General features: G+C 36.1%; 1 protein-coding gene across 1 annotated transcript in view; it reads left to right on the top strand.

Moving 5' to 3' along the window:
* TMEM67 (transmembrane protein 67) overlaps nucleotides 1-12,225 on the top strand; it is a 53,848-nt gene extending 41,623 nt beyond the window's left edge. Inside the window, exons 22-28 of the mRNA XM_008063714.2 lie at nucleotides 764-844; nucleotides 1,361-1,477; nucleotides 4,501-4,617; nucleotides 4,723-4,827; nucleotides 5,450-5,552; nucleotides 10,210-10,352; nucleotides 11,366-12,225. Coding sequence (XP_008061905.1) covers nucleotides 764-844; nucleotides 1,361-1,477; nucleotides 4,501-4,617; nucleotides 4,723-4,827; nucleotides 5,450-5,552; nucleotides 10,210-10,352; nucleotides 11,366-11,446 — 747 coding nt within the window. The 3' untranslated portion in view covers nucleotides 11,447-12,225. The remainder of the gene's footprint in view (nucleotides 1-763; nucleotides 845-1,360; nucleotides 1,478-4,500; nucleotides 4,618-4,722; nucleotides 4,828-5,449; nucleotides 5,553-10,209; nucleotides 10,353-11,365) is intronic.
* The last annotated feature ends 1,027 nt before the right edge of the window (nucleotides 12,226-13,252 follow it).

Genomic DNA, 13,252 nt, shown 5'->3' with positions numbered 1-13,252 from the left:
GTATATTGGGTGCTGGGCTGAGCTCATAGATACAACAAGTTAGAAATTGTGACACGTGCTATGGAGCGAGTCTGCACGGGGAAATAAGAGAGAGTAAATGGAAGTGAGGGCAATGGAGGTCAGGAATGGGAGACAGTGGGGACAGCTTTAAATAGGGGGTTAGGAAATGTTATCTTTCTTTTAAACATGTCTCAGAAGGTCTACAATGTGAATTTTTTTTTTTTAATGAAATTTCTCTTTCTAGTATTGCTATTAAGTCTATCTAAAATAACACCTGGAACCATTTCCTATGAATAGTGAACACATTTTAGTCCAAATAGAATATTAAATATATGCTTTTTATGTGGTGTTCTTTCAGAGAAAATTAACTTGAAAAGTAGTATGTTTTCTAATGACTTTTGGAAGTTAGGAAATGAGCAAAATTGCAAACCAGATAAAAATCTAACTGTTAATACTTTGGTTTATCCTAAATGTTTAAAAGACTTTTTTTTCTTCCCCTGTGTTTGTCTTATCTTGTTTTAATGACAAAGAAAAGTTTTCAAAATTCAAAACAGGCTCCCTCAATGACTCTTAACACAATTCTAAAGTCCTTCGTGCTTTGACAGAAAAGTCAGAAATGACAGGTAGAACTTTATCCCATGGGAACCATTAGAGGCCACTGTGTTCTTGGTTGGAACTTCATTTTTCTTAAGATGCTACACTGTAGCTATAAAAGAAAATTAACCTAAAAGCTAATAAGCATAAATGTGGCTTAATGTTTCAGATCATGTTCTTTGCTGTCTTTTATGAGCGATTTATAGAAGATAAAATTCGACAGTTTGTTGATTTGTGCTCTATGAGTAATGTAAGTACTTAACTGACTTTATCTTGTAACTGTTATTTTTCCCATTTTAAAGGTCACGAGTACATTAAGAGAGGCTTTAAAAGTGATTTGGTGTGATTGGATTTTTATTCTAATTTTCCACTGGTTGTTAATTCCAGAGATAATTATAATGAGCTACAAGTTAGTACTTACTGCTTTCATTTTTTTCTTCTTTATTTGCAATTTCTTAGTTATGAATTTCTTGTGTTGCCAAATAGTTCATTCACCCCAGAGCCTCTGAAAATTATTCATCTATCAACCCTATTTCTTCGTGGAAATAGGATACTTGGATACTTCTTGGAAAGTATCTTCAATATCTTTTTCATTTACTTTTTGCTAATAACCTTATTATCCTTTATTACATTGTTATCCTCTTCCTATAATTTTCCAAGAATCCCGTCTTCATTATTTTGTGAGAAAGGATGCAGTTTTAAGAAAAACTTATTATTTTAATTATTTCCAGGTGAATTGCTGATTATTTTTCTTCTCTGTTTATAGATATCAGTATTTCTGTTATCCCACAAATGTTTTGGATATTACATTCATGGTAGATCAGTACATGGGCATGCAGATACTAATATGGAAGAAATGAATATGAATCTCAAAAGAGAAGCGGTATGAATGCATTTTACATCTTTTTTGTTTTTAAGTTGAGAGATGGGTTCTCCCTCTTTTTTAAAGCAACTTATCACCCTGAACATTGATAAAGGGAAATAATTTAATTTCATCTTGCATTTCCTATATGATCTATATGTCAAAGTAACCAAATAATTTATGAGGGAAAGTTCTTCCTTGTAGAAGGAAGTAGAAGGAATTCTAAGCTTTTTAAAAAGCCACCATTTGTAATAAGTAATGAATTAATAAATGTAGATTGTAGTCATCATTGTATGCTAAAACAACTAAGTGAATGTTGTGGGGAACATTATAATGAGGGATCAGGTTGACATAATTTGGACATACTGTAAGTAAAAATGAGGAAAGCTGATACATACACTTCCTGACATGATGCAACAGGAAGTACATAATACCTCCCATGAAGTATTCTTGCCTAAGAAAGTTGAACTTGAATATAATCAAGCCTCTAGATCTAACCAAGAGTTTCAAGAAGTATAAGGGATAAAGCGACAAATTAAATAGCACCACAGGAAATAGTTAGCCAGGGATGCCTCACAGAACAAATGACTCAGAATTTGCAAACAAATAAATAGCATGAAAAGAAAAGGAGGGATGATGGTGATGGTGGAAGAACTACTGCACTGTAAAAGAGGTTTAAGAAACCAATCAAATACATTGTGTGGACTTTGGCACCTGATTCAGACAGCCTAACTATTAAAAAATAAAGTCTTTGCAAAAAACCTGGGAGATTTAATGGACTAAATGTTAACTTATATGAAGATATGATTAACTTTGTTATGTATGATAATTATTTTTCTTTAAGTCATTATTAGAGATACATACAGAAGTATTTACAGATGAAATGGCATGGTCTGAGGTTTGCTTAAAAATACTCTAAGAAAAAAGAAAAGTTGAAAGGATAGATGAAATAGAATTGGTAAAATGTTGGTAATTGTTGAAGCTAGGTAATGGGTGATTTACTATACTCTCTTCGATATACATTTGAAAACCTCCATAATAAAATTTTAAAAAGAAAAAGATATGCTTGAGGTAAAACCAGGAGGGTTTAGTGATTAAGGGCCCATGCCCATAACTAGTAAAAATTTGACACATGAGAATGGCATCTTGAAGAAGATTTCATTTATTTATTTATTTTTTTTTTTTTTTTTTTGAGTTGGAGTCTCACTCCACTGGAGTCGCCCAGGCTGGAGTGCAGTGGCATGCTCACGGCCACCCCAGTATTGGCCTGCTGGGCTCTGGTGATCCTTCTGCCTCAGCCTTCCAAGTAGCCAGAACTACAGCGTGTGCTACCATGCCCAGCTAATTTTTGATTTGTTGTAGAGACAAGGTCTCACCAGTTGCCTGGACTGGTCTTGAACCCGCGGGCTCAGGCAATCCATTTTGGGATTACAGGCTGAGCCACTAAGCTCAGCCAAGATTTTACTTAATACATCAAACTGGATCACTTGGCTAATTATAACAAACTACCCTGTGATTGAAAAGTTAATTGTAAAAAAATGTAACTATTAGAATGCAGTAGAGAATATTTCAGAGTGGGGGGGAGTATATTCTAAGCATAAAGAATAGAAAGTATCAAAAAGGGAATAATATTGGGGAAATGTACTATTTATCAATATAGTATATTTATATATAAAACAATCATAACTAAAAGTTAGGAAATTAGGATAAAATGCTCATAACAAATATGACAGAGATATTTTAAATGATGTTAAAAGTCATACAAATCAATAAGAAAACAGTAAATTAAAACCTCAATGGAAAAATCACCAAAATATTTTTTAAGTTAACAATGAAGCAGAAGAAACTAATTAAACCTCTAAAAAATGTTAATTCATAATCAAAGAACTAAATATAAAAATAATGCCTTTTCCCTCCTCAGACTATCAAACTTATTTAAAGCAAAGCTACTACTTAGTAGCATCAAGGACACAGTGGAATGGGCAACCACAAAACTACTAGTGGCAGGATAAACTTTTATAGATCTTTAGGAAAGTATTTGGGCGATATATATACTAAGAGCTTTTTTTTTTTTTTTTTTTTGAGTTGGAGTCTCACTCTTGTCACCTAGGCTGGAGTGCAGTGGCACACTCACGGCTACCGCATCCTCAACCTGCTGGGCTTAGGTGATCCTTCTACCTCAGCCTTCCAAGTAGCTGGAACTACTGACACACGCCACCACACATGGCTATTTTTTGTGTCTGTGTGATTTATTGTAGAGACAAGGTCTCACCAAGTTGCCTAGACTGGTCTTGAACCCCTGGACTTAGGCAATCCTCTTGCCTCAGCCTCCCAAAGTGCTGGGATCACAGGTGTGAGCCACCACCCTGGCCTGAGATGTACTTTTTAAATCAAGAAATAAATCATTTTTTTAAATAGAGAAATTGACTCCACATTTGAAACATCATTCAAATTTTTTAAATGTTGCATATTTCTGGTTGTCAGGATGCATGTCTTGTCAAGGAGACCGGATGTGGATATCTGATTTATAACATTAGCTGTTTGGTCATGTATCACTACCTTTTTACTGGAATTAATTAAGGAAGCATCTCAAAAATGTTTAGAAAACAAAAAAGACCATTTATAATTAATTATAAAACTAATTAATTCCATGATGAGACCTTTCAGCATACATTAAAAGAGCAATAAGGTTAATCGTAAAGGTAAGAATATCATTATACAATAAACTTAGTGTAATATGTATATATTATATATATATAAATTTCTTTTTTTTTTTTTTAACACAGAGCAAAGAAGATAACATAAAGACCTGCAGGGTAGTATGAGTTAGAATAAAGTAGAATTTAGTGAAATCTGGAGGGGAATGGGAACTTTGGATAATGTTAGAAGCTCTTTGTCTCAAATATGGTTTCAGGAAATTTCATTTAGATTCTGAATCTTATAATATGTGATACTAAGTAAAAGAAACATTCTGTATTTTCTTTTTAAGAAAGAAATTTTTTAAATAAAATTGATCTTAATTTAAATGTTTTATAACTTTTCAGGCAAATTTGTGTAGCCAGAGAGGTTTGGTACCCAACACAGATGGTCAGACTTTTCAGATTGCAATTTCTAGCCAAATGAGACAATACTATGACAGAATTCATGAGACACTCATAAGGGTTTGTATCAAGTACAGTTCAGATATATATTTGCAATATTTAATTTTTTAACATACCAAGAATATAAAACATGTTGTATTTATTTACTTCTCTTTCTTATGTTAGAAAAATGGCCCTGCTAGATTATTGAGTTCATCAGCAAGTACTTTTGAGCAGAGTATAAAAGCATATCATGCAATGAATAAATTTCTTGGCTCCTTCATCGATCATGTATGTATATCAATATTTGTATTTTGTATTTTGTTAAGCTGGAATCAGATGCAATTTTTAAAAGGCTAAGTGGGAATATCAGTTATTTTTTCAAGGCAACAAATTCACTGGATTTAGAATTCCTGCCCCCCCCTTTTTTTGTCTGACGAAGTTAATACTTAGGAATAATATGTTTTATAAAGATATTTCTAGCCATTAACAAAGTATGGTTTAGGTATAGATAGCTTATGTAAAAGTAAAATGAGATTTTTGTGTGTGTCTGTTAACATGATGATTTCCTTAACTATGTCTGTACTGGGTTTTGTTAGCCAGTTGCCATAATATTACTGTATTATTTATTATTGAAATCTTCATGTTATGCTATGATTATGTTCTTGAAAAGCCGATTATAAATTGATTTTCAGTATATCTATCCCTAAATACTAGTAAGGGCATTTAAAATTTTAAATATTCCTGAGGAGAATTTTATTATAAATCCCAGTATAGTAAATTTGGTGTTTTTGATGAACAGATTTTCTTTGTGAACTATTCATTTTTCATTCCCCCCTACTGCTGATTTTACATTAATTGGAAAGCACTTATTTCACTGCTGTTTTTGAAATAGCTTTGTCTTTTTACATAGGTTCATAAGGAAATGGATTACTTTATAAAAGATAAGTTGCTTCTTGAAAGAATTCTTGGAATTGAATTCATAGAGCCAATGGAAAAAAGCATCTTTTACAATGGTATCTCTTAAATGCCTTTGCTGAACTTGATTTCTGCTTTCAAAGTTTGAAAAAAAAAGTGCTTCAAATTATTTTTCCTTTGATTTAATAATTTTATATAAAAAACAAAGAAAAATAATGAAGTAAACCTCATGGATTATAGTCATTTTCTGTGTTCTCTTTTATTATGTAGTAGAAATCAAACATAAAAGATTCTACAGGAAAGTTTAAAAAAAGCTAAATTTCAGAATCAACAGTACACATAGAATAGATAGTAAAACAAATACCTAACATTCAGATATTATTGGAATGTTCATTTAATGGCAAACTTATGAAACAAAGAAGAATAACATTTGTGATTAATCTTTAACATCTAATATTTAATCCAAGTTCTTAAAATCACTGATATTTGTGACAGGAATAGTGATTCAACTTGATTTCTTCTCACAGAAAAGATATTATGGGCCAGGTGCAGTGGCTTAGTCTGTAGTCCCAGCACTTTGGGAGGCCAAGCAAGAGGATTGCCTGATCCTAGGAGTTCTAGACCAGCCTGGGCAACATATCGAGACCTTGTTTCTGTAGTAAATCAAAAAAATATCAGCTGGGCATAGTGGCATGTACCTATAGTCCTAGCTACTTGCAAGGCTGAAGTGGAAGGATCGCCTGAGCCCGACAGGTCAAGGATTTGGTAGTCATGATCGTGCCACTACACTTCAGCCTGGGCAACAAGAGTGAGACTCTGCTCAAAAAATAAAAATAGAAAAAAAAAGATAATGTGGATGTCACTTGAATATGACCAATAACCTGTTGTATGAGTTGGTAAGAATGGAAATAATACAACCATTGTCTTGGCCTGGATATCATTTATCTACATGTTATTGAATGCTAGATGCTGGGCCAGTCCTGGGATACACAGACCAATAGATTCCTCTCTCGGGCATCTCATTTAGTAGACAATGGAAGACAGACATGTGAAGGAGTAAGTGGCATGGTGCTGGGATAGAAGTCTGTGCAGGTACAGGTTCCACTGGGGTCAGAAAAGAGAATAGAAAATCTAACCAGGCATATAGTAAGCCAGAAGAGGCAAAGTGGAGAAGTTTGAACTGGGTCTTAGAAAGTAGTAGCTATTTGTTAAATGGGAGGTTCAAGGGAAGGGAGGAGCAAAGACATTTCATGTAGAATGGAAAAGGGCATTCAGAAAACAGAGTGTACAGTGTGTCATGCACTTACAAACTTCATAATTGAAGTCTGGTATGAAATGGGACACAGAGAGAGTGCTTGAACGATAAAGAAGGCAGAGACCAAATCCCAAAGGCCTGTCTTATACCCTAGGGAGTTTAACCAGATCCTGTCGGCCAGTTGTTTCCAAAAAAATTTTTTTTTTAAATTTTTGCCTCACAAGATATGTGTAAATTGATCTACGGAGATGTGAGAAGAAAATATTTAAAAATTTTAAATATTAAATATTTAAAAATGTATCTATTATGGAGTTCCATGCGTAGCATTTTATTCTGATAAGAGTACATGATCAAAACAATTTGGAAGCCACTACTAATGAACACGAATATCACTGAAGAATGCTAAACAGATGTGATTTGCACATTGGAAGAATTACTCTAGCAGTAGGGTGCAGGTTGAGTTAAAGAGTTGCAAGATTTTAACATTATAGCTTAGTCATTAAGATATGATAGCTTTCAAATATTGGGGTCTTGTATTTAAAATTTGACTCTGCCACCTTCTAGCTTTGTGAACTTGAGAAAGTTGGTTAACCTTTCTGAACTCGAATGCTTTTCTGTAAAATTAGGCATAATTCTCCAAAGGTTTTGTGGGGTTATTATGTATAAAGGTCCCAGTATAGTACCTGTTTTGTTTTGTGAGACAGAGTCTCACTCTATTGCCCAGGCTGGAGTACAGTGGCCTGATTATGACTCACTGCAGCCTCGACCTCCCGGGCTCAAGCCAACTTCCTGTCTCAGACTCCCAAATAGCTGCCGCTACACCCAGCTTTTTTTATTTTTATTTTTGTAGGGATGGAGTCTCGCTATGTTGAGCAGACTAGTCTTGCATTCCTGGCCTCAAGCAATCCTCCTGCCTCGGCCTCCCAAGTGCTGGGATTGCAGGTGTAAGCCACCATGCCCAACCCAGTACAGTACCTGTTATGACTAGGCACCCAGTAAAAGGATGTTGTTACTATTTCTAATAATACAGTCATCTTCCTCTTCTTTCTTTCTTCTGTTTTTCTCTTCCTTCTTCCTTTTTACTTTGTTCTTTTTATTACAGTTTTTCTTCATTTTCCCCCATCTTTCTCCTCCTCCTATGTTATACTTTCATCTCTCTGTCTTCATCTTCTTCAGGAGATGATGAGTCTATAAGCTAAGTCAATAGCAATGGGGCTAAAGAAGGATTGCGAGAGAGAAAGTCAGGAGAGAAAGGGTAGTCAAAAGTTATCCAGATTTCCAACTTGTGTGACTAAGTAGTACTTTTCAGTAAGACAGGGAATGTGGATGGAGGACTAGTTTTTGTGGGAAAGAAACTGAATTTAGTTATGAATGTGTTGTATCTTGAGAAACCTTTGGGACATCTAGAAAGAGATGTTCAGTAGACACTAAGTATAAGGAACTGGATCTTAGAAAATAAAGGCACATGATAAGTTAGGGAGTTGCCATCCTGTGAGGTCAATGTTAGTGGAACATCACTCAGAAAAAGCATGTCAAACGAGTTTATTTTTAAAATTATATTTGCAAGTGTAATACATATATAGAAGTGCATATTTTGGAAGGATATAACTTACAGGCCAGTGAACTTTTTTTTTTGGAGTTGGAGTCTCACTCTGTCGCCCAGACTGGAGTGTAGTGGCTGCTCCCGGCCACCGCAGCCTCAACCTGCTGGGCTCCTGCGATCCTTCCGCCTCAGCCTTCTGAGTAGCCGGAATTACAGGCGCGTGCTACCACGCCCAGCTAATTTTTTTTTTTTTATTGTAGAGATGAAGTCTCGCCTGTCCAGGCGGGTCTTGAACCCGTGGGCTCAGGCAGTCCACTCACCTCAGCCTCCCAAAGGCATGGGATTACAGGCTAAGCCACCGAGCCCGGCGTCAGTGAACTTTCACAAATGGAATATGCTCCTGTAACTAGCATCCTTATCAAGAGCAGACATCACCTACTCCCAAGATGTCCCCTTGCATAAAACAGAGGTTCCTAGCTGAGTACCCTGGGCTACTTCAGTGGTTCTTTGGACCACTCTGAAATTGTTTGCAAGATGTGAATATGTGCACTTTTTTGTCTGGTGAAAGGATCTATAGCTTTAATCAGAATCTTTTTTAAAGGGTGTTTATGTTCCAAAAAAGGACAACCCACTTGTGGAGTGAGAAGAGGTTTTCAAGTAAAACCTGAGGGGACTATTTGAGAGGGGTTCTAGAACACTGTGTACTCTTCTATGCCTTGCTTGTTTTGTTTTGTAAATGTGTTATGTCTGGCTGGGCATAATGGTACCACTGTAATCCCAGCACTTTGGGAGGCTGAGATGGGAGGATTGCTTGAGCCCAGGAGTTCGAGACCAGCCTGGTCAACATAGTGATACCTCATCTCTATAAAAAATATATATATATTTTTGAGTCAGAGTCTCACTCTGTCACCCAGGCAGGAGTGCAGTAGCATGCTCACAGCTACTGCAACCTCGACCTGCTGGGCTTAGGTGATCCTTCCTCCTCAGCCTTCCAAGTAGCTGGAACTACAGGAACATGGCACTATGCCTGGCTAATTTTTTTTGTTTTTGTAGAGGTGAGGTCTCACCATGTTGCTCAGGATGATCTCGAACCCCTGAGCTCAGGCAGTGCTCTTGCCTCCACCTTCCAAAGTGCTGGGATTACAGGTGTGAGCCACTGTGCCCAACCAAAAAAAATTTTAATTAAAAAAAATTAGCTGAGAGTGGTCATGTATGCCTGTTGTCCCAGCTACTCAGGAGGCTAGGGCAGGAGAATTGCTTTAGCCCGGGATTTCGAGGCTGCAGTGAGCTGTGATCTTGCCACTGCACTCCAGCATTGGTGATAGAATGAGACCCCTCAACTCAAAAAATAAAAAAATAAACTTACTCTATCTTAGAGAATCTTTCTAAGATTAATTTAGGCTTTAGTTGTATAAAGAACTAGAGAAAGTATATTCATTCACTGGTCTCTGAAATTTTACTAGCAATTATCAATCCTTGGTCCTAATGTTAAACTGCTTTTTTTTTTTTTGAGTTGGGGTCTCACTTTGTCACCCAGACTGGAGTGCAGTGGCCGCTCCCGGCCACCGCTGCCTCGACCTGCTGGGCTCCGGCGATCCTTCTGCCTCAGCCTTCCAAGTAGCTGGAATTACAGGCGTACGCTACCACGCCCAGCTCATTTTTTATTTATTGTAGAGATGAGGTCTCCCCAAGTTGCCCAGGCAGGTCTCGAACCCGCGGGCTCAGGCAATCCACTCACCTCAGCCTCCCAAAGGCACGGGATTATAGGCTGAGCCACCAAGCCCGGCTGTTAAACTGCTTTTTATGAGTTATTTGACTAACCTCTTTCAGATGAACAAATTTTAATACCTTTTGTTTATTTTTGTATAAGCCATGAAGTATTGTATGTGATACTGTTTTTGAATATCCTAGTGTTATCATCATAAACTTATCAAGGATTTGTTCTATTTCTTCACAGATGAAGGTTACTCTTTCAGCAGTGTTCTATATTATGGAAACGAAGCTACCCTTCTTATTTTTGATTTGCTGTTCTTCTGTGTTGTGGATTTGGCTTGTCAAAATTTTATTTTAGCAGCCTTCCTTACATACCTACAACAAGAGGTACATTTCTATAAGTTTTTCTGGTTTTTTAAAAGAAATGTGTTGGCAGTAGATATTTATTTTCATAGCAGTTAGTAGCAGTGTCTACTTTCATGGGCAACCCCCTCAGGTCCCCTCCCATTGTGGGAGCTTTTTTGTCTTCTCAATAAATACTACTTTAAAAAAAAAACAAAAACAGTGTCTACTTTCACTAGGAATTTTTGAAGGTTTAGATTATGACTAAGCCCACCAAAAGAAGGAATAACATTCCAGCCTCCTGCATTCTTCACTCTGTCCTTTAAGTCCAATGAAATAACAGGGTCTAATGGAGAGCATAAGCTGCTTGTCTGTAGGTGAAGAGGAATTCAGTAGAAAGACACCTTTGTGCCAATCTCCTAGATGTTAGAAGTGAGCAGTAATTAGAGTCCCATTCACCCTCTCCACCAGATGTGAACCTAACAAAAATGCAAGCACTGGGGAGCTAGCTCAGGACACAGCACCAAAAAGTCCTCTAGCTTGTAAATCTTACACCTCTTCTGCCTGTGTGGATGAAACACAACTGCGTGATTAATGTGGAGCCTGAAATGGAGATATTACTAAATGTGCTTCTTGAACTGAGATTGTTAATATCACCTAAACATTCTCCACTATGGCAAGTGCATATATATATGAGTAAAATGTAATTTATTAGTCCTTGATAGACATCTAGAATTATGAGCAAGTTCTGTCCCTAGCAAGTAGATTCTTTTGATGTTTCCATACCTTATAGAGTATATTGTCTTAAATACACATGAGGATTTGTATTATTAATTCATAAGAATATATTCTAAAGAGGAACATATACTGCTTTGATATTATGAAAGCTGATAATAGTTTTTAAATAATTTTGTGCATCACCATGGAATTCAAATGTTTGATATAAGAAAATAAATAGTTGAATCAGCTAATTTAATTTAAATATCTTAATTGATGTGCATATTTGATTTTCCTCATATATGTATTTTTTTTCATTCTGAATTGTTTTAATTTTCCAGGTATTTAGATTTATCCGTAATACAGTAGGACAAAAGAATTTGGCATCCAAAACGTTGGTGGATCAAAGATTTTTGATTTAATTTACTGAATGAATAACTCAAAGATTCAATATAATAATGGCAAAAATGTATCATGATATCAGGTTAGTTTGCCATACTTTTGAAAACTTGTAATACAAATAACTCTGTTCTGTTTTTTATATGTAGGAAGATTTATAACTTGGGATATATACTGTGATATGATATATTGTTTTCCTATTGTGTTATATTTAACTCACTAAATAATAAATTGGTACTTAAAATGAGGCCAAAAATATCTAAATGTTGCTTTCAGCATAATACTTTTTTAATGCTGGTCAAACTTTTCCCACCATTCTTCTCTGTAGATCATTTAAGAAACTGGGATCTGCTTACATTTTTCACATTGTCAAATTATTTGATTCCAACTGAAAGACTAGTTTTCAGTTTAGTATTTTCATATTTTACATGTTTATGGTAAAAAAAATTTTGAATGGTACTTTTAAGTTTACTAGAAATTTTTTTATTGTTGACCTGGTTTGCCTTATTCTAATTGCTCCCTCTGTGTGGCAGTAAATTAATTCACTATTGGATTAATATGCATCTCATGAAATGGTACCTATTAATTCCTTTGTGTACCTGTATTATTAGGTCAGTACAGTCTCTCCTTAAAGTGTTTTTACATCTCTAATATAGTCTACATTTATTAAGCTGTAATGTGTGACATTTTTCCCATTACAGTTTTTAAATTTCTTAACATTTTAACAATACTCTTCCAAAATTTTGCTCTTATAATTTATCTTTAAAGATTGTAAGTAACAAATAAATAATAACTTTATCATGTTATGTTGGCAAGATGATTTATTGAAAGCAAACTTATGCACATAAGTTATTAGGCTTGTTTTTTTTTTTAATGTGAAATAAAATTATGACCAAAAATATAATTAAATTGTGAACGATGCAGCTAATCATTTTCCATGATATGATTTTTTTCTTAGTATGCTCTTTAATATTCTTTTTCATTGTGTATCATTTACTTCAAAGGCCCTAGCCGGGCTTGGTGGCTCAGTCTGTAATCCCAGCTCTTTGGGAGGCTAAGATGAGTGGACTGCCTGAGCCCGTGGGTTCAAGACCCGCCTGGGCAACTTGGCGAGACCTCATCTCTACAATAAATCAAAAATTAGCCAAGTGTGGTAGCGCATGCCTGTAGTTCCAGCTACTTGGAAGGCTGAGGCAGAAGGATCACCGGAGCCCTGCAGATTGAGGCTGCAGTGGCCGGGAACAGCCACTGCATTCCAGTCTGGGTGACAGAGTGAGACTCCAACTCAAAAAAAAAAAAAGGCCCTTATATTTTAAATATAATGGTCATTAACCCCCCCAAATCAACGTTTCTTACTGCTTTCTATGTGAATGCTGTCATACCAATCCCCCAGTTAGTCCAACAGGGACAGTACAGTATCTGAGTCCAAAAAAATGACCTGGCGACAGCAGGCGAGACATAGGGTTTATTGGGGACTTACATAGGGTATCAGGGGTGGGTAGCTGGACAGGATAAAAACTGCTACCTTTGTGGCAAGCTTGCTGGTTATATAGTAACTTTCATATAGCAACCTCTATTTAGCAACGTCTACCTAGCTCAAAATAGAGGGCCTTGGCCCTTGCATGTCTCGTGTCCCAAGGAATAGGCCAGGGTCTAGATATTCTTTTTAGGCATGGCATAAACATTCAGGTTGGCCATTCTTGGAGTCCTTACCTTGGAACACTGTACACACATTTACCAAGGAACATAAGGTCAGTGCTGCCCTCACCAACCCACTACCGACAACTTCCTTGCTCCTCCTTTTGGCCTCTAGCCCCAGGCCCCCCTCC

Source organism: Carlito syrichta, unplaced genomic scaffold (genome assembly GCF_000164805.1).
Source record: "Carlito syrichta isolate Samal-C Ts95f unplaced genomic scaffold, Tarsius_syrichta-2.0.1 Scaffold307011, whole genome shotgun sequence".
Lineage (NCBI taxonomy): Eukaryota > Metazoa > Chordata > Mammalia > Primates > Tarsiidae > Carlito > Carlito syrichta.
This window is presented reverse-complemented; position numbering and strand designations above follow the sequence as displayed.